The following is a 22528-nucleotide window of genomic DNA, read 5'->3' as shown; positions in this document are numbered from 1 at the left end:
CACACATAGAATATCAATTTTCAAAGAATTAAAATATTTAACACTAAAATTATATAAAATGATTTAGTTTTTCTTGAGATTTTCAGAAAGTTTATCACACTTTAGAACTTCAAAGGATCTTAGATCTCTGTCTGTGATCACTATCAATATACTCCTCTATCAGTGAAGTTTGAAACTCATTCATTCCTTATTATTCTATGTGATTCTCATCCATGTTATCCTATAAATCCTCCATAAAGGACCTGCCTAGTATAAGACTTACTAGAAATCTTTTTATATTATGTGGGTACCTACACAGCACTCTGATTACCATCCTTGAATCTCACTACAAGACTGGCCCATTTCTATTAATATATTTCCTGGATATATATAATACATATGGGTAACATATTTCCTGGAAATATATTTACAATTTATTTCCTTTTGATACTTGCACATAGGTTATCATTGGAAATGCACTGCAACCTTACACCCACCTTGCGTCTCTCCATTGCTCTTTGGGTCATGTGCAATATTGATTCTTCAGGGACTGGTATTCCAGGATTCACAACCACACAGGATTCACCAGGAGGACAAGGCCACCATTATGAACATTAATTATCATTGGACTGAAAATGGACAGAAGTTTAGGTTAATAGAAAAGTCTTGACTGTACAATGCCAGAAAAACCAGCTTTTTTCCATATTCTTTTTTTTTTTCAAAACAACAGCTAGTATCAATGGTAATAGAGATATGGAAGACAACCATAAATCCTTAAATGATCTTAAAGCCTTATTTAAGCCATTCAATTCAATCTTTTCCTTCAACCATCTAGATCACCACTGAGAAAATACAGTGACTAAAGTTCTATTTCCTTTATTTTTTTCTATCCTTAATCCCCTTGATCTAGATGACTTGTATCCATGAACTTGTTTTTTAAAATATTTTGATAATTGCATCTCAACATAATTGGTTTCTTTTATACCCTTTATATATTTTGTCTTATGCATTTAAAAATAATACTGAGAGGGGTCTATAGACTTCACCAGACTACCAAAGCAATCTACCATCTAAGAACCCTTGACCAAGTGATCATAAGCAGAAAAAGAAAGAGGCCCTTTTTAATGAGGGGAAAAACAGATTCTAGATAACTGAAAGGCTAAATTATCAACTTATGAATGATATCAATGTTTAGAGGCACCATTACTATTTGTGTGTTTAATTTTTCCATAAATTGGTCAAGCCAGCTTGGTCTTTAAAAATTCTAAGTATTTATTCATTTCCCAGTTGATAGTCAAAAGATATGAAGAAGAAATTTTCAGATGAAGAAATCAAAGCTATTTATATAATTCAGATATAAAAAGATTTGGTTCAAAATCTGGAACTATGCCAGAGGGCTATAAAACTGTGCATACCCTGCAATTCAGCAATGTCTACTGGTTTGGTATCCCAAAGATATCATAAAAGAAGAAAAAGGATCCATATGTGGAAAAAATGTTTGTAGCAGATCTTTTCATAGAGAAAAGGACGTAGAAATTAAGTGGACACTCATCAATTGGAGAATTGCTGAATAAATTAAGGTATATGAATATAATGGAATATAATTATTCTATAAGAAATGATGAGCAGACTAATTTCAAAAAAAGTCTGGGAAGACTTACATGAACTGATGCTGAGAGAAGTGAGCAGAACCAGGGGAACATATTAGCATCATTACATAGTAACAACAAGATTATGTAATGATGAACTGTGATGGGCAGATCTTTTCAACAATGTGGTGATGCAAGGCAATTCTAATAGACTTGGGATGGAAAATTCTCTCTATATTCAGAAGCTGAATTATGGAGACTTGGATATGAATCGAAGTATATACTATTTTCACCTTTTATTTGTTTGCATTTTCTTTCTCATGATTTTTCCCCTTTTGTTCTGATTTTTTTTCACAACATGACAAATATGGAAATATGTTTTAAATGACTGTACATGTATAACCTGTATCACATTGCTTGCTGTCTTGAGGAGGGGGAACTAAGGGAGGGAGGAACAGTCTAAAACTCAAAATCTTACAAAAATAAATGTTGAACTGTCTTTATATGTGGTTGTAAAAATGAAATATTATTGAAGAAAAAAAAAGAATGTTGAGCTCAAAACTAAGATTTCCCAACTTTACATAGTATAATCATGTAAAATATAATGGTATAATCATAGCATCATAAACCAACAGTAGCAAACATCATGAAAAAAATAATATTGTTGTTGGCTTGATTTCTAATATTGAAATAAAGAAGATAATACTTGACATTTGTGTAAATTTTTTTACAAATATCTTCCCCATTTAACTACAGTACAATAAACATTTATTGAGCATCTATTATGGCAGTCACTGTGCTAAGCATTGGAAATACAAATAATAAAAAAAAAAGACAGTCCCTATCCATAAGGAGCTTACAGTCTAATGGGGGAGACAATACACAAAAGGCACCTAAAAGGAGTACCTCATTCCTGGGAATAATGATGATGGAATCAAAACCAAATAGTAAAATTGGTAGAAAATTACAAATTATCTGAGATTCCAGGCCCTCTTTATGATAAGGATTTGGGAGGAATATTTTTTTAACTTTACTCTCTAAGTCCTACAATCAGAAGAACAGGAACAAGTGAGGGTAAGCAATCTCCATGATGAAATGTTTTCTGGTGAAAAGAATATTGGGAGTTGGGGGAAGAGGAAGGAGGATAGGTTATGGAGAATTATCAAAGTTGTCAACAGATGAAAATGACAAATGCTGGGGGAGGGAGGCTATGAGAAAACAAGTCCATTAATGCACAGTTGGTGGAAATAGGGATTGGTTCAGTCATTTTGAAAAGCAATTTGGAATTAACCCTCCAAATTTACTAAATTGTATGCATACTTCAACCCAGGAATACCAAAATTGGTTCTATATCCTAAAGAAATCAAAGGAAAAGGACAAGGCCTAATTTATACAAAAATATTTATAGCATCATTTTTGTGGTTGTAGAGAATTGAAAACTAAGTACTCATAAACTAGGGTACAGTTGAACAAGTTATGGGATATAAATGAGATGGAATACAATTGTGCTGTAAGAAATGGTGAAGGAAATAATTCAGAGATATCTGGGAAGATTTATATAATGAGGCAAATGAAAAGAAGCAGAGGAACAATGTATATATTAAAAATGCTATTGTAAAGGCAATAATTATGTATTTGAAATACATTAGAATTCTTGAGCAATGACTAGTCATGATTTCAGAGGGTTATTGAAATATGCTACCTTCTGATAGTGAAGTAGTAAACTCAGTGCAGATGGGGACACTTTTAGGATATGAAAAATAAGCAAAGTATGACTAAACATGTTTGTAATAGGGGTTTGTTTTTCTTTCCAAAGGTGGGAAGGAATGGTAGATTTTCATTGAAAAAATACTAAAATTTTTTTTTTAATTTAAGAAGAAATGAAATCGAAGAGCACTTAATTTGAAGAAGGAAAAATCTGAAAATGTTGAGATCACTGAAAGTTTTCACTTAATGCAAAGCACTAGAAATTATGATTTTTTTAAAAAATGAAAGCATGAAAGCTTCAAATTATTTTGAATAAGAAATAGGCAAGTTAGAACTCCAAAAAGTCCTTTCTGAATATGATTGCATGAATCATTCTTCTATGCTATGACTATCATGAATGAACATATTCTCCCATAGAATTTGACAGAAAATGTAAAACGTTTTAGGACCAGCATACAACAGTATATGTAGCACTTAATGACATGGTTCTTTACTGTGGATAAAAAATAGAGCTAGGAAAGAATACTAAAACCTTGAGGACAAAGTTTGAACACCACACGGAAGATATGACTGGAAGGGAGTAATTGAAGTTATGATAAAAAGCTTTGGAAGATTACATCAATAGCTAGTTTATACACTTACTAGAAAACTTGAAAGCCATATTGCCCAGTTAGAAACTGTGAAGAAGAAACCTGCAAAAAAAGAAATCCAAAAAATAAAAGTATACCAAAAATCCTAGATTCCCTTACTTAGATTATTTAAAGCAAAGTTTAAAAGGTAAAGGTCATACAAAGAGTCAAAGCAGCACCAAGAACAAGATAAAAAAGACATCAACCAAAACACTATGACAGAAGGTTGAAAAACAAAGAAATCAAGAGCAAAACAGACCCCCAAAAATAGGAGGTAGAAAATTTCTAGCTATCTGTATTGGCAACATCAAACTCAAATATAAACTAGGGCTACCATTCTAAAGATGATAATCCCTGAAGGACACACATTGACTTGATTGTAAAATATAACATTATCCATGTTTTCTTATATTTTTATTTTTCAATTACATTTAATCTGGCTCAGACAGCACTTGTGAGTGTTGTGGTTTGCATGCCAACAGTGATCCCATTTTTGACATTGTTTTATCTGTATGGTAACAAGACCTCCAAAACAACTAAAACACAAATTGGATCAAATGAGAAACAGGGCACCATTAATATAATGAACAACAAAACAGTTATAATAAGGGAGGTGTCTGACACTCCAGGCTCCCTGAAAAACTAGAAAGCAGTAGATTGGATTAAAAGCCATAATTGTGGTTTTCTCCAACATCATATATCTATTATCAAAAGATAAAAACACCACTGCTAAGGTAAAAACACTTCAAATATAGACCAGTTGAATGTGTACTTTATTTAGAGCATTTAATATCATGAAAGCAATTTATAAACATTTACATGAAAATACCATTATCTATCCAGCAAAAAAGGTGAGCCAAAAAAAGTCTCAGATGAAAAAAAAGCAAGTTATTATTATTCAATTAGCCATCCAAAAGTGCTATAACTTGTAGAGTGCCTTAGCTATTTCAAAGTTTTTGTACCACTTCTACCCTCACATATTGTTCATGTCCTATAAATATGTAAAGAAAAAAGTATTATGAGAATACTAGAGTATTTATGTACACGTGAAAATTTATTCTCTATTAAAACATGCCATTAGTTCATTAATGTCAAGATCAATTCATATAAAAAAGGCAATTTTCAGGGAGACTGTCAAAGTTTAATATGATACTACTTAGCCTTAAATTTAATATTATTTCACTATAAATAAAACTAATATGATTTCCAAATAAAAGAGACAAACCAAATTATCTTAACTATTTGATGTATACATGACCCCACCAAAAGACAAACCAAATATCTCCTTTATCTTGTGCAATCATTCTCCAATTATAATAAAATGCCATTTTGATTCAATAAGTTGTACTTAACACATGACAAAGAAAACTTGAGATTGGGGACTTCAAGCTTAAATCCAAAGATCACATTATGCTAATGAACAAAGGTACAACCTATACATATCACAGTCTCCTTTAAGCAAGATATATGAAACATAAAGATATCATGGAGAAATTTGTGGAAAGACTCTGTCCTTACTCTGAAAACAATGTTGAATAAGAATACATTTGAATCAACTGATCCTTATGTAAAACCAGTCTTAATGGACAATTCTGGAAACTCAGAAAGTATCCTAAGAAAAAACTCATACAATATGAACAAAATATGAGGCCTATTCTTTGAAGCTATTGTAGAAAGATTAACACTTCCATGTCAAAAATAAAGAAAGAAGAGGATGCAAAGATATTCTTAAAGTATATGAGAAGCAGGTCAAAAATCAACAGAAATACTTTTAGAATAGTACTCTACTGAGCAACAGTAAAGATTGATACTATATGGTATATACCAATGGATCTGACAAATTCTACCTAAAGTAGTCTACTTCTGGAGAAAGTCCATAAACTTATAAGATCTGAGCATGGAATTTAAAATCCCTCCCCTATTCACATGAATACGAACTTGGCCAACAACATCAATAAGGAAGTGTTTAACAAAAATGGACAAGTAATACAGATTTATGTGTGGAAATGAAGAACTTTATGAGGATAGTTTAGGACTAACTCACTGCCATCTAAAGTATTATTATTAGTATACTATAGAAGTATTATTCTTAAGGTTCCCAGATCTAGGGATTAATGAACATTATGAAAGGAAACAGTGAAGACAGTACAACATTTCATTCCAAGATATAAAAATTTTGTAGCTACCAAATACTTAGAAAGATATGACCTGATGGCTATAATTATGCTTTTTAAAAACTCATTATCTTTCATAGACTTTCATAATAAATGCCTACACTGTCAATACATACTTCAAAATAGCCTAAAGAATTTATCAACAAACTACTGGAAATGACCTATTTTTTTTAGCATTTATTTTATTAAATTTTCAGTTCCAAATTTGTTAAGAGACAGATCAATTCCCTGAGAGCCTCCACAGCTGTGCATCATAACATCTGAAGGAGTTGCAAAGCAGCCTTTGCTGACACAGGTGTTGTGGACTGGAAATGAGATAAATTGGAGATAGAGGGAAGAGGAGAGAGGTCAGACAAAGCAACGGCCTCTCAGTCAGAGGTCAGAGAACAGCAACTACCTCTCAGTATCCTTCTATCATCCTCTCACAAAAGGAGATCCATTCTGCAGGTCTGGGTTGGATCTGCAGCAGCTACTGTCAGATGGCTTCCTTGTATTCCAACAGCTCCTGTGTATTCCAACACAAATTCTCTCTATCACCTTCTCTATCTATTAAGATACTCATTATTTTTGTAATTATGCAAAACATCTTTTCATATTAGCTATATTGCAAAAAAGCAAGAAAAATAAAGAGTAATGAAAGCCTGTTTCAATATACATTCAGAGTTCATCAGTTTTTTCTCTAGAGTTGGATAGCATTTTTGATAAATCCTTTGGGATGATTGAAAATTATTGTCCTGATAAGAGTAGCTAAAGCTTTTTTATTTAGTTATTTATCTAAAATTTAAATACAAACTAGGGAAAGAAAAAATATTGCCATGTGTACAGCAAAACATGAAAGGATTCAAAATATAAAGCAATAAATTTCATTTCAAGAAAACCTATATAGAGATAGTATGTATTATGTTCAGAGTTGCCCATCTTTCCTTTGTTCTTTGCTGTGCACTTTTTGCTTTATTTTTCCCCTTTCCTCCCCTTACCTGAAAGTTACAATTAAACCCACATATGTATACATGTATATATACACACATACACATAAACATATACACATGCACATACACAAATATATACATACCTATGTACAGATATCCATAATCATATATATTTCCATATTTTTCTAACTTCACCAACTTATAATTTCCTACACCACAGCAATTTTCCAATCTTATACTGTCTAGTTATTTTAAATAGTCTAAAACAATATTGATTAATAGGGCTGACACATAGTATAGTTTTCCTATTATTCTCTTCTGATTAAATCTATTTTAGGAGAATAGCTAAGTCTTTCACAGTTGGACATCATTATAATATTGCTGCTACTATGAACAATGTTTTCCCAGTTCTGTTCACTTCACTCTGTATCTTTTGAAACCATTCCTTCTGTCATTTCGTATAGCAGGGCTTCTTAGACTTTTTCTACTCACTATTCATTTCCTCCCAAGAAATTTTTATATGGTCCCAAGTATATAGGTATATAATAAAACCAAACCCAGTGATAACAAATATGAAAATTCAGCAATCTACTGCAAAGGTACCTCCTTAAATTCTTTATGATGGGAATACAACCTAATGGATCTCTCTTTTAAATAAATCAGCATATACCAAGCCCCAGAATGTTATTTTGTTATATTTTCTATTTCTTGGGCTTCCTATGTTGCAGGGGTCCTCAAACTTTTTTAAACAGGGGGCCAGTTCACTGTCCTTCAGACTGTTAGAGGGTTGGACTACAGTAAAAACAAAAACTTTGTTTTGTGGGCCTTTAAATAAAGAAACTTCATAACCCTGGGTGAGGGGGATAATTGTTCTCAGCTATTGCATCTGGCCCACGGGCTGTAGTTTGAGGACCCCTGTTAAATATCTAAACTATAAACTCTTACGTATTTAACTCTCAATATGTTTATTTGTCAAAAAATCTGCAGTTGGATAGCTCCAGAAAGAAAATGCCTAATTTTCATTAACAGCTTATAAAAGTAACAAGCAAAATATAAATTAACTGAGAGTGACACAGGAAAAAAGAACCCATAGACAATAATTATTTGCCCCCTGGACTGACTACCCTGCTCTCAAGTATATTTTATATAATTCTAAAATGCTGAATACGAATTTTCCCATTCTACCTGGTTGTCCCTGTTTTCAGACTATTCTTTTTTGGGACAGTCACATTACTCTCCTCAGAAACTTCAATGATCCTTCATTGTCCACAAAAGAAGATATAAATTCCCTAGATTAGTGTTCAAAATCTCTACACCCTGGGTCCACTTGTCTTTCCAGTCTTATTTCACACCACAGCACTCAATAAGGAGGAATGTGTAGCAAAAAGAGAAAAGAATTTTCAGTCAGAGAACCTGGATTTGAAAACAAGCTAAAAGGTTTGTTTATTTGTAAGACCCTGGGCAAAGTCACTTTCCTCAAGGGTCCCTGATATAGGTAGTAACATACATCTTGCACATTTTATAATTACTCAAGAGGTTTGCCTTTAAATTGTCTCTAAAATAGTATGACTTGCTAACCTGGGAATACCATCTGTAACAGTTGCTCTCTCTTCTTACTAATTATTATTAGTCAGAAAAGTCAAAAATACATAGTACATCTGTTATGAGAAGCCAAGTGAAACATTAGTTATTCCATGGCAAGATAAGCAATCAGGGAAGTATGGAGTTCTTGTTCAGAGCTTCAGAGATAATTTAGGAATGTGGTACTACATCAGGATTAAAATTATTAATGGCAAGTTAGGACAAAATTTCTATTTTTAAAATTGTTCTGTATAAGCTGTAGTATTCCCTAACTTCATAAAGACTGGAACTTGCTTTTCTTGCTCTGAGGAGCTTTCTATGTTCCTATTTCGAATTCAGGTTGCCATGGTAATCAGCAGAGTTCTGGCTAGAGTTGGGTTTCATAGTAATTGTTGTCCCCCTCTTCTTTTTTTCACAAATAACTGAACATCATCTCATTTTCTTAACTGGAGATAAGGAAGCCACAGATTTGGTTTTCAGTTCTTTGATGACGTTTACAATTAATGGCTAAAGCGTCATGAAAAATTTAGGTTCAGGACACTGTGATTCTTTAAGACTAAGAGCGTTTTCTCAAGTGGGAGTGATTGTTAACATTTCCATGACTCACAGTTGTTCCAATTAAAGGAAATTCAAGACACATTATGCATTGGGCCATGGGATTCAAGAGGGAGCTATTTAAGCAGGATAGAGTAAGATCATAGGATTTAGAGTTAAAAGGGACTATAGTGATCACACTAGTTCACAAATTCAAAAGACTTGCTCAAGGTCACATAAGTAGTAAGTAGCAATACCAGGATAATAATAATGATTAAGATAGTGGTATATACCTATGTAGTACTTACTGGCTTATTTCATATCCATATCTCATTTCATTATTACAATAATCCCATTAGGTAGATAGATAGATACTACAGGTATCATTGCCTCTCATTTTCAGATGAGGAAATTGAAGTTTTAGAGCTAGTTAAGTATAGAAGGCAGGATACAAGCCCAGGTTTCTATTCATTCTAAATTCAGAACACTTTTCAAAACACTGGGATGCTTTATATATGGTATTAATGATCGAGAAATGCACACTTACAAACAGATAACAATCAACTTTAAAAGAAGAATATAATAACATCTCACCTCTCTGGAATTCAACTAACCAGGAACTTTATTTATTCAGAACATAATGGAAAAAATGATCACACAGACAAAAAGCATGGAAGATAGAATAACTATGAAAAACATACACAAGGAAAAAATTCAGAGTAGTCTGAGATTATTCAGTGTAAGGGAAAATCAGTCAGTGATACTTTAGCAGAATCAAAGGGTATCACTAAATTATAATGTATATTACTAGGGGAGAAAGTGAACTAAGAGTCCAGAGACCTAGATTCCAATCTGGTTCTCCCACTAATTAGCTGTATAACTTTGGATAAATCATTGATACACCTGAATTTTGTCATCTATTAAGTGAAATTGAATTAAATAATTTCTGGTTTTTTCAAGATTCAAAATTCTGTTGTATTTTTTTAATTATTACCCTGTCTGGATCAACACCTTCCAATTTTCATCGCAAGATATCTAGTTAGGTAAATATAAGTACTATAGATCATCTAGATTCATCTATCAAAATCTATGACATTACCATATATGTGGTACTCTTAAAATATATCTTGCTACAATTTGGATTATTTTCTAAGTAAATAGGATACTTTATTGAAAAAGGGAAAGATATTCCACTTGACAACTTTCTAATAGGATACTTTCCTTCCTGTTCTTTCTGTTTAGTCACATTGACTCATTCTTTCATTTCACAAGCATTTATTGACTATCTACTGCATTCACAGCACTCTGAAGTCATTCATTCAACATTTATTGGGCATTTACTGTAGTCAGAACATTACATTATGCACTGAAGGAGATAACAAGTTTAGGTCAGACAATGTTTCTGTCTTGGAGTTTATGGTGGAATATGCTTTCACCATCTTTAGTCATGAAAAACTAATTACAAATGTAAATGTAATAGAATGCAAACTCCTTGAGGGGCACCAACCATTTAGTTGTTGTCTTTGTATCCAGCAACTAGCATAGTGCCTGGTATATCAAAGGTGCTTAATAAATGCTTGATGATTGACTACCTACCCAACTGTATTTCAATCAATATGAACTGGTAGAAATAAACTTGAAAAATTTAGAAGTATATGACTATCATTGATGCTGCCAAGGAAATTTAGGTGCTAGAGAGGAGAAGCCCACTTGGGGAAAAAACATGCCCTTTACACAATAACACAGAACAGAACTGTCAAAACAAGACTACATTAGCATAGAAATGCCTCATCTCATACACAAGAAGCACAGCACAGCAGGCTGTCAAAAACTAAGCCAGAAGAAAGAAAAAATGTGCACTCATGGTCTGAAGAAAGGGAAATAATAATAGGAAATAATATTTATATAGTACTTTAAGAAAAGTAATATCACAACCCTCTATTGAGTGGAACAGAGGATAGATAGAATGCTGGGCCCGAAGTCAGGAAGATCTGAGTTCAAATTCAGCCTCAGATATGTACTAGCTGTGTCAAATGACTTGAACTCTGTCAGTCTCAGTTTCTTTAGCTATAAAATAGAGATGATAATCACACTTTTTGAAGAGGCTTGCTATTTGTAAGAGTGCCTAGCTCTAAAACCCAAAGCATTGAAAATAACTATCTCCCATATACTGGGGAATGTGTGGGGAGGTAGAAGGTGTGTGTGTGTGTGTGTGTGTGTGTGTGTGTGTGTGTGTGAGAGAGAGAGAGAGAGAGAGAAATACCAAAAAATTCACAAATGAGATTAAAGAGACAAATGAGCTAGAGAGCTGATCCTCAAGGATATACTACCCAAGTGCTTATTCAGAATAGGCATTAAATAAATGTTTAGTTCCTTCCTTGCCATGAAGTAGATCCTACAGGTAAGGAAAAGCTCAGAGGGGTTAAGTGATTTGCCAGTAGTTACATACCCAGCAAGTGGCAGAGGTAGAATTGGAACCCAGGCCCCTTAATTCCAAGTTTAACATTTTGCCCAGTTCTTATAATCTAGCTTCCTATCACCGTATCCATCCAGTCTGTTTTTCCTGCCCCAGCTACCTCACAGCAATGTCTAGAATTTTATAGCAGCCTTACTTACATTTCTTGTGTTCAGGAAGCCTTTTTATGGCCAACTTAATTTCTTTCTATTCTTTTGTATAAGAGATATGAGATGGACTACCTTTCTAAATAGTAGAAATCACACAGTGGAAAAGAATTCTAACCAGCTCCTTACCTTGTTCTTCCACCACTTCAACCATCTATCTGACTTAGATATTTGTATTCACTTCAACAGTTATTAAAAAGGAAATGTTTATAGGTCTGTAAAAACCAGGAATGCTTTTATCCTACTCAGGTGAGATTTAATATCTTTCAATGTTGAATAAAGGAGTGAAGCTGGAAAGGAGCAATCTTCTCCTGAGTAAAAAAAAAAAATGAAGTTCAAATTGAGATTCAAATTAGGTTTAGTCATAGGCCTTTTCCCCCAAGGTAGCAATTCTTTTCATTATATTTATTCATTCCAGTGACTTATATACAGTTGGAACTTAATGAATGTTCATTGAATCATTTGTTCACAGAGAATTCTTTCATTTGTGTTTATCAGTTTGCTACTCTAAGAAGAGTAGAATTTGTGAGTAAAGACCTGTGTTTTTCTTTGGGTAGAAAATGGGAATGGGCAGGCTTCATTTGATTATAACAGGAGAGGAAAATATCACTAATTGAGTACTGGATCCAGAATATATTATTACAATAAGGCACTTGAAGAGTAGAGCAAAGAAAGTATCACCCACTGTCAACAATGCTAAGAAAGGCATTTACTAACATCCTACTCTTGGCATTCCTGCCCATGGTAGATAAACACCAATATATCTAATATCTTTGCTGTTCTTACAATAGTACTTATACAATGATTACAGAGATTATTTTCTTGATAAACAATAGACTCAAAAGAGACTTCTTTATTGGCAGAGCAGTATAGGTCCAAGAGCCTGGTTTGCTAAGCAGATTTGTACTCCTTTGTGTTGAATGTTCTCTGGAAGTCTCATTTTTTAACTAAGCTGAAAGCTACCAGAGATCTTAGGATCAGAAAACAAGAGGGTTAGACAATGGTGATGCTATGCTACAAGTCCAGTAAACGGAATGTCCCTAGCACATTTTTTCAGTATTACTGAAATAATTGTGTTAGAGGTCACAGGACTCTGATAAGCTTGATTCTTGTCTGAGTGTACAGCTGTGTATTATACATGAAGGATAGATAAGAACATAATAATAAAATGTGAAAGACAATATTGCAAAAAGGAAAGCCATCTCAATTGTTTTTTAAGAACCCAAAGCATTTAAATTAACAGTCTCTATATATTGGGAGGAGAGAATGGGGAACAAGGAGAAGTACTAAAAAGAACTACAAAGGAGATGAAAGAGAAAATGAGCCAGGGAACTAAGTAATTCTGAAGGTGACACAACTAACAATCCAATAAAATATTCTCATATTTCTTATACAACAGAATATAAAGGAACTAAGTTGGCCATAAAACATGTTGCCTGAAGATATGAAATGCAAATAGGGCTGCTACAAAACATTAGATGTGCTATGAGGTAGCTGGGCCAAGATAAACAAACTGGATGAGCAGGGCTCAAGGAAAATGACAGGAAATTAAATTATAAAAATTAAGACTGGAGTCAAGATTTAGGATGGGAACACTGAGATTAAAATCAGAAAGTGAGGTCAAAAAGAGCCTAAGCAAAGGTCAGGACCCTGGACAGTTCCAGGCCTGACTCCCAGGTCCCTGAAATATCTCCTGGAACTTAAAAAACTTCAGTTTTATTATTATAGAAATTACCTCTTTTGCAAAAGAATATCACTCCAGGGCCATTCCTTACTCATGATGAAGGGTAGAGTAAGACTTTCTGATTTGACTGGTGGCAGCAGTTGTCAAACTTTTTGGTCTCAGTAGTTTTTTAAATGCTTAAAAATTTTTAAGAATACCCATCACCTCCATCACCCATCAAGAGCTTTTGTTTATATAAATATCTATTGACATTTACCATAATAGCAATTATAACATCTTAGTATTATTATAAAAATGATTTTATGTATCCCCTGAAAGGGTCAAGGGTATTCCTAATTACACTTTTATAAAAACTGTCCTAAGAAATCGGGTTACCTGATGGTAACAATGTTTTTTCTTGGCCCCATCCTTTGAATTCTTTATTTTCCCCAAACATAGGAACTGATTCTGAATACAAGCCAGTTACTTAACATTGTCTCCCCTCCCAGAATATAGCTAGCAGATAGAGATAATATGCAAGTGGATGGAATGTTTATGAAAGATGGGAAGCGTGAGACTTTAAGAGGATTCCCAAGAATGCTTTTTAAATTCATACCTTAGCCAATTCTATTAAGAGCTATAGTTGTCACATAGACACACACACACACATACACACATACTAATGGATACAATTTGGTTTATATGAACATGGGGGAGAGATCTTGGTGGTAAATAATGGAGTTCAATTTCTTTGAAGGAAAGAAATCTTCTATGCTCTCTTGTCTTTTCTTTCTCCTTTTCTTTTTTTCTTGTATATTCTATAAGCTCTAATACAATGGTTCTTAGCCTTTTTTCATGTTACAGAACCCTTTGGCAGTTTGGTAAAATTTATGGATTTCCTCTCAGAATAATTATGAATATATGTATGCATAAAATAAAAAAATAAAATTGTTACAAAAACCAGAAAGTAGTGACAATGAAGATGTCATTTTTAGCATCCAAGTTCATGGATTTTGGAGGTCTATAGACCTGAAAGGTTTTCATGGACAATTGGAGGTACCTAAGACAAAATGTTTGAAAGAATTCTTGCTATAGTTTGTCCCATTCTTAATTTTCATTTGAAAAGGCTGACTTTATATAAACATGATTAGAGTATCCTTTTTCTAACACGGTGACCCAACCAATTATAATGCATCTAGTATAATTTTCTGGGTTAGAGCTTTTAATGTTTTGGCTACTTAAGATTGCTACTAGAACGTATAATATAATTTTCTGGGTTGGAGTTAGAGAAATTTAGGATTTGGCGGTTTGGGGTTATTTCTAGAGTTATTCCAGAAGACTAATAGTTTCAGAATGTTTGTCTCTAATAATAAAGGTTTTGGTTGTACACAAACTATACAAAACCCAATTAAATCTTTGTTGACATTTCAATTGTGTAAATAGTTCAATTTTTAATTTTTTAAAAATAATCATTTAGAAGTCTATAATTAGAAGTTTATATTAATAACCACTTTTGCACATCTATAGTAGAAAAATGACTGCTCATGATGAAAATCCTATCATCAAGAAATGGTATTTGTGTGCCACTTTAGAACATATGTATGCTGTACTGCATTATTAATATCTTTAATGATAATATTGTCCTCAAGTCTTTACTATCCAAAGACCAATTCTGAAAAACCATCAGAGGTAGTCAGGAGGAGAAAAAAATTTGGATGACTAAGAAGTCCTTGAACACCAGACCAAAAAATCAAATGAGAAAATATCATTCAATGGGATTCAGCAAATATTTATTCAGCACTTATCAAGGATAAAACATGAATATTATGGCTACAAAAACAAAAACAAGAGTGTCTCCTCTTAAGGAGCTTATAGTCTACTAGACAGATGAGGGTGGATGGGAGGATTAGGGAACAAATCTTTAACCATGTAAGGTATTGTCACTTTCATGTGTGGACATTTTATTTGAAGATCTCAAAGTGCTAAGTCTTTATTGTCAATTAAATAACTAAAAAAAGATTGCCTTGCCCATTTTACCTTGAGACCAGGGTTTCTAAGACCCTACAGAAAAAAGAGATAATTAATGTGGCCAGTGGTTCTCCCACCAAGGGCAAGAATGGTAGAAGAAATGATGGGGAAAAGACAAAAAAGAGGCTGTTTAAAAAAAATAAAGGAAGGAAGAAATGAAGAGAGAAGGAGAGAGGGAGGGAAGGAAGAAAGGAAGGAAGGGAAGGAGGGAGGGAGGAAAGAAAAGAGGGAGGGAGGAAAGGAGGGAAGGAAGGAGGGAGGGAGGGAGGGGAAGAGAGAGAGAGAAAGAGAGAGAGAGAGAAAAGAAAGAAAGGAAGGAAGGAAGGAAGGAAGGAAGGAAGGAAGGAAGGAAGGAAGGAAGGAAGGAAGGAAGGAAGGAAGGAAGGAAGTCTTTTGCAATGCAAAAGTCTTGTATGATTTAGGAAATCTCTGTGTTTGGTTTGAAATTATGATGAAGGCAGGCAGACAGCCAGTTGAAGGTCAGTTAGCCAACAAATATGGTCCAAGATCAAATGGGAAGAGAGGGAAGGTTGGAGATGGCATTCACTGTAAAGTATAATAAGCTAAGTACTCTATTACTGGGAGAGCTAGGTGTCACAATGGATAGGATGCCAGCCTGAAGGCAGGGAAACTCATCTTCCTGATTTCATATATGATCTGAGACACTAATTGTGATTTTGGGCAAGTCACCTAACCCTGCTTGCCTCAATTTTCTTATCTGTAAAATGATCTGGAGAAGAAAATGGCAAACCACTCCAATATCTTTGCTAAGAAAACCTCAAATGAAGAATCAGATATGACTGAAATGGCTAAACAACATATTATAGTACAGTACAATACTGTAACCTGTACAATGATGTGGATGTGTGTGTGTGTGTGTGTGTGTGTGTGATACATACACACACACCCAAACTGATTGTATTTGCACCATAGCCATCCTACAGCTGGGATTCCAAGCTTATGTTAGTGAAAGCAAAGAGACAGTTATTCTAAGAATCTGTTTCAATATTCAAAGAGAAAATGGATTTGCATGCAGTACCTAAATACAGGTACAGGAACATATTGATGAATTCATGAAATCTGGTTTTACTACTTTATATGATATCAAACCTCAAAAAAAGAGCAGATGTTCATTTTTTTTTAATTAAAGGTTTTTATTTTTGAAAACATATGCATGGTGGGTAAAAACTGGAAACTGAATGGATGTCCATCAGTTGGAGAATGGCTGAATAAATTGTGGTATATGAATATTATGGAATATTACTGTTCTGTAAGAAATGACCAACAGGATGATTTCAGAAAGGCCTGGAGAGACTTACACGAACTGATGCTGAGTGAAATGAGCAGGACCAGGAGATCATTATATACTTCAACAACAATACTATATGATGACCAGTTCTGATGGACCAGGCCATCCTCAGCAACGAGATCAACCAAATCATTTCCAATGGAGCAGTAATGAACTGAACCAGCTATGCCCAGAAAAAAGAACTCTGGGAGATGACTAAAAACCATTACATTGAATTCCCAATCCCTATATTTATGCACACCTGCATTTTTGATTTCCTTCACAAGCTAATTGTACAATATTTCAGAGTCTGATTCTTTTTGTACAGCAAAATAACGTTTTGGTCATGTATACTTATTGTGTATCTAATTTATATTTTTATGTATTTAACATCTACTGGTCATCCTGCCATCTAGGGGAGGGGGTGGGGGGGATAAGAGGTGAAAAATTGGAACAAGAGGTTTGGCAATTGTTAATGCTGTAAAGTTACCCATGCATATATCCTGTAAATAAAAGGCTATTAAATAAAAAAAAAAAAGAAAAAAAAAGGGAACTGTAGCCCAACAACAAAAAAAAAAAAAAAGAAAACATATGCATGGACAATTCTTCAAGATTAGCCCTTACAAAACCCTGTGTTCCAATTTCCCTCCCTTCCCCCATGCCCTCCCCTAAATGGCAAGTAGTTCAATATATGTTAAGCATGGTAGAAATATATGTTAAATCCAATATATATATATATACATATTTATACAATTATTGGGCTGCACAAGAAAAAAAGAAAAGCAAAACAAAATTCAAGCAAACAATAACAAAAAGAGTAAAAATGCTATGTTGTGAACCACACTCAGTTCTCACAGTCCTCTCTCTGGTTGTAGATGGCTCTCTTCATCACCAAACAATTGGAACTAGTTTAAATCATCTCATTGTTGAAGAGAGCCATGTCCATCAGAATTGATCACCGCATAATCTTGTTGTTGCCATATATATAATGCTCATTTTTAAAAGATTGTATATCATCTAAAATTATTTAGTAGATGTTTAATAAATGTGAATTGAATGAAGTTCAGAAAGTCAATCATTAAACATTTATTAAGTTCCTCTGTGGCAGGCATTATGCTAAATTCTAGAAACACAAAGGAAAGCAAAAGGCAGTTCCTAATCTCAAGGAACTCATATTTTAAAAAGTGAAAAGAAGGGGGAGAAAGAAGGAAGGGGCAGTACAGGGTGCTGAGGAGTTGGGGCATGTCATGATGAAATTGCATCAGAGTGGGAAATGATGACATACCCTATCTGGGAGAACTGGGAGGAGTCTTTTGACAACAATTGTCTTCCTGCCTTCTGTCTCTTTCATCTCTAATCTACCATCTTCATATAACTGCCAAGACAATCTTTTTAAAGTACAGATCTGACCATATATCACTCTATTACTCCTGGCCTGATGGCCTTTTATTGCCTATAGGATAAAACAGAGATTTTCAGCTTCATTTTTAAAGTAATCTGTATTCTGACTTCAGCCTAACTTTTTTTTTTTATACTAATAGCTTTTTATTTTTCAAAATTCATGCAAAGATAATTTTCAACATTCGCCCTTGCAAAACTCTTGTTTTCCAAATTTTTCTCCCTCCCTTCTCCCTTCCCCCTCCCTTAGATAGCAAGTAATCCAATATAGGTTAAACATGTACAATTCTTCTAAACACATTTCCATACTTTATCATTCTGCACAAGAAAAATCATATCAAAATGAAAACAAATGAGAAAGAAAAAAATATGCAAACAACAACAAACAAGGTGAAAATGTTATGTTGCGATCCACATTCAGTCCCCATAGTCCATGTATGCATAGCCATGCAGATGGCTCTCTCCATCACAAGTCTATTAGAATTGGCCTGAATCACCTCATTGTTGAAAAGAGTCAAATCTATCCATCACAGCTAATCATCACATAATTTTCTTGCTGCTGTATACAATGTTCTTTTAGTTCTACTCACTTCACTTAACATCAGTTCATGTAAGTCTCTCCAGACCTCTCTGAATTCATCCTGCTGATCATTTCTTAATAAAGAAATAATATTCCATAATAGTCATACACCATAACTTATTCAGCCATTTCCCAACTAATGGTCATCCACAGTTTCCAGTTCTTTTTCAACCTAACCTTCAAATTTTATTTCACATTATTCACCTTCATGCACATATGATGTTCCAATCCAACTGAACTCTAGCTATTCTCTGACCTTGACTTTCCATATCTGCCTTCATTTATTCACATAAACTTCCCTCTTCAACTCCCTTCAGGTTTCATTTCAGTGCTTACCTACTTAATGAAGCCTCCCTTCACCACATTTAGTTGCAATATCTTTTCATTCCTCAAAATATTCAAATTATTCTGTGTATATATTGTGTTACTCACCACTGCCTACAAATAATTCCAACACAGTAGAATGAGCTTCTTCACAACAGAAACCCTTGTTTTTGCCTTCCCAGAACTGAATACAGTGCCTTACACACAACAGGCATTTCACAGATGTTTTAAACTGAATTAAATTGAAAGCTTCATAGGATATATCAAAGAATTTTTCAGACGTAGTGCTTTAAGAAGACACAATGTTTCATAGTACTTTTATTTTTGGTGCTAGGCTTGGAGAAGGGAATCAAGAATCAAATATTGTATAAAAGAGAAGAAAAAATACCAAAAGTAACCTGAGGCTTCTTTTGTCAAAACTCTTACAACAGAAAACTTAACAAAAACTTTTATCCATCACAACACTGTGTCTTTTCAGGCTTTTGTCTTCTAGTTGAAAGGATTTTCTCTTTACCAGAGCAAATGTTTGAAATGTGGGCAGTCTACATTCAGTGGGCATAAAGCCTTTATCTTCAGACAATTTAATTTTGATCCAGTATCAGAAGTTACATACAGAGGCAGATGTTTATAGGTCAGTCTTTTTGAAATAAATCAATTGGCCATCACATCAGGGGATGTCATTGAGCTACCACCTTAAACTCACAGTACACTCAAAAGACCAAAATACAACCAACTAGCTTCTTCAGTATTTTCCTTGTTTCTTTTAATGCTCTATAAATTTCCCTGCATCACTGCCATACCAATATATCTCACTCAAACTATTATTAACATTTCATTACTCCAAGTAAAGCCTATATTAGCAAAATATATAATTATGGACATTTGCCAATTACATTAGCATCTATTGTTAAGATTTTTCCAACACTTTTGGTTCTATACAGGTATCATCTTGAGGTACAATCGTGCTTTCCAAAATGATGGCAGTATATTGTGAGATTCCAATTCTTAATTATTGTAAAAAAAAAAAAAAGAATTTGTTAATGTTTCTCATTGGAAACAATTTATTTCACTTCCTCAAGAGAGCCACATGTTTATTGATCATTTCTATGTATATACAACTGATATTTCTTAAATAAAATATTAAATCACTTTGTTATGTTTTCTAAGCTGTCCTTAAGTTACTATTCTAAAATTGCATTGTGGTACAGCAGTGATCCCAGGTTTGCAAAGCATAAGCAAAAACTCCAGAAAGTTCTACCTCAATCTAGAAGGGTTTCAATAATATTCCAATAGAATATTTCTAATTTCTGAGGACCATAATAAGTCCAGAAATGTTCAATGTTGAAGAGGGAAGTTTATGTGAATAAATGAAGGCTAAATATTTGGTGACAATCTCTTTAAAAAGGCAACACATGAAACAAAGAACTAAATAAAATGATTCTAGGTTCCATGTGAATTGTTCTGCTTCTGTCATGATGGTGGAGGTGTAACTAAAAAGGGAGAATGAAGATGTGAAGAAGCAGATGAGTTTTAAATGCCCTACAAACATTAACTTACCTATTGATACACTAAATGTGACATCCAGGTTCACTAACCAATGAATGGACATAAAGTAGAGAAAAGTAGAGAAACTGAATCTTAACAATCTTAACATTCATATGAAAGTAGGTGAATGAAGAAGGTTGCAGATAAATTGAAGGATGACTAAAAAAAGGGAAAAAGAGGCATTGATAGAATTTAATCAACAAGCATTTATTAAGTGCTTACTCTTTGCTGAGCTGGAAATACAAATACAAACACAAAATGTGCCTTACCTTTAGGGAACTTATATTCTAATTGGAAGACAATTTATACTGATACAAATTTATACAAAATACATACAAAATAAATTCAAAAAAACTTTACAGAGCACTCTAAAAAGGACTCAAGAAGGTGCTCTTTGACCTGACTTAAGAAGGGATTTAGTTTTATCATGTCCCAAAGTCAAGGAAAAAACATAACTGTACGGAACAGTTGCTCAGCTTATATTTCAGGGTTCATGATAACCGTGTAGAAAAATACTATCTCATAGATGACTGGAGCTTTTATGACATCATCTATGATATAGCATAAGGAAGTAGAGAAATCCTACAGACAACTGGTCTGTAGTTGACAACTGACCAAGAAAATATCAATAACTATCAACATATAATCTCATTTTTTTAATCTTTATAATATTACAAAACAATATACACATGTATGGAAAGCATACTAGGGTATGTCCTTACTATTAGTTACTATTCTGAAATTTCACTATGGTGCAGCAATGATCCCAGGTTTACAAAGCATAAGTCACCAAAGCAATAATTCCAGAAGGTTCTACTCAATCTAGAAAGGCTTCAATAATATTCCAATAGAATCTTTCTAATTTCATGACTAGGAAATACAAATGTCAGACTTTTATAAGTCATACTATGATATGAGAAGATCACATCTCTTAATGTCACATAACTAATTAAAAGATATAAAAATACAATATTTTACTGTAGTTATAGTTTGTTGAAAAAGAAAAACTGCATTTCATTTGGCAGACCAAAATACCACTTACAAGGCTTTCTTCCAAAAAAGTTTCTCCATACAAGGTTACTCGAAAATCAAAACAAGCAATTTTATTCAACAACTATCAAATTATTATCAAATGAGGCACAAAATAGAAAGAGATATGTTCAACAAAAAAATATTTACTACTATCATACATGTCCAGAATAGGAGTACAAATTGAAGAAGGATGCCCTATGGATGATAAGATCTTCCAGATGTCCCTGTTCATTTATGACAATATCATCTCATCAAACCTCAGAATACTGCAGCACCTCCTAAATAAGCACAATAGTGGCTCAAAAGAATTTAATCTATATAGCACCCCAAAAAACCCCCACAAGGGGATAAAGAATATCTATTGCCCAAACTCTAATATTATATTCAATTCAACAATATATGCTGGAAGGAAGGAAGGAAAAAAGGAAGGAAGGAAGGAAAGAAGGAAGGAAGGAAGGAAAGAAGGAAGGAAGAAAGAGAGAAGGAAAGATGGAAAGGAAGGAAGATATAGAATGAATTCAAGGTATAAGAGACCATTTGTGCAAAAGAACAAAGAAGGGAGGTGGGGTGATATGTGAAAGGAATTAGGCTATTTTAAATGGAATTGACAATAAGTGTGGAATGGGGGGAAAGATAGAATAAGATGCCAGATTAAAGATTTTTGGACAGGAGAATGACACCATTAGCACTGTATTCTAGTAATATCAATTTGTCAACTATATGGAAGGTGGATTGTAGCAAAACGTGAGGCTAAGAGAGAAATTATGATACTTTATAATATCCCAGGTGAAAGGTGATAAATTCATGAGCTGGGAAAGGCTATATGAGTAAAAAGAGTGGAAAAGATGCAATAGATGCAGTGGAGAAAGAATTGACATATTGGGCAAGACTTGGATATAGGTAGTGAAGGAGATGGAAGGATAAGA

General features: G+C 33.6%; 1 protein-coding gene across 3 annotated transcripts in view; it reads right to left on the bottom strand.

Annotated features, from left to right (window-relative positions):
- CACNB4 (calcium voltage-gated channel auxiliary subunit beta 4) overlaps window positions 1-22528 on the bottom strand; it is a 321025-nt gene that overhangs the window by 203477 nt on the left and 95020 nt on the right. Inside the window, exon 1 of one of the 3 annotated variants that reach the window (XM_031960680.1) lies at window positions 477-927. The exons of the other annotated variants lie outside the window; for them this stretch is intronic. Coding sequence (XP_031816540.1) covers window positions 477-506 — 30 coding nt within the window. The 5' untranslated portion in view covers window positions 507-927. Of the gene's footprint in view, window positions 1-476; window positions 928-22528 lie in introns of those variants that run through there. 3 annotated transcript variants of the gene reach the window in all.

The sequence above is a fragment of the Sarcophilus harrisii genome, chromosome 3 (assembly GCF_902635505.1).
Source record: "Sarcophilus harrisii chromosome 3, mSarHar1.11, whole genome shotgun sequence".
Taxonomy (NCBI): domain Eukaryota; kingdom Metazoa; phylum Chordata; class Mammalia; order Dasyuromorphia; family Dasyuridae; genus Sarcophilus; species Sarcophilus harrisii.
Note: the sequence above shows the minus strand (reverse complement) of the source record. Positions and strands in the feature narration are given on the sequence as shown.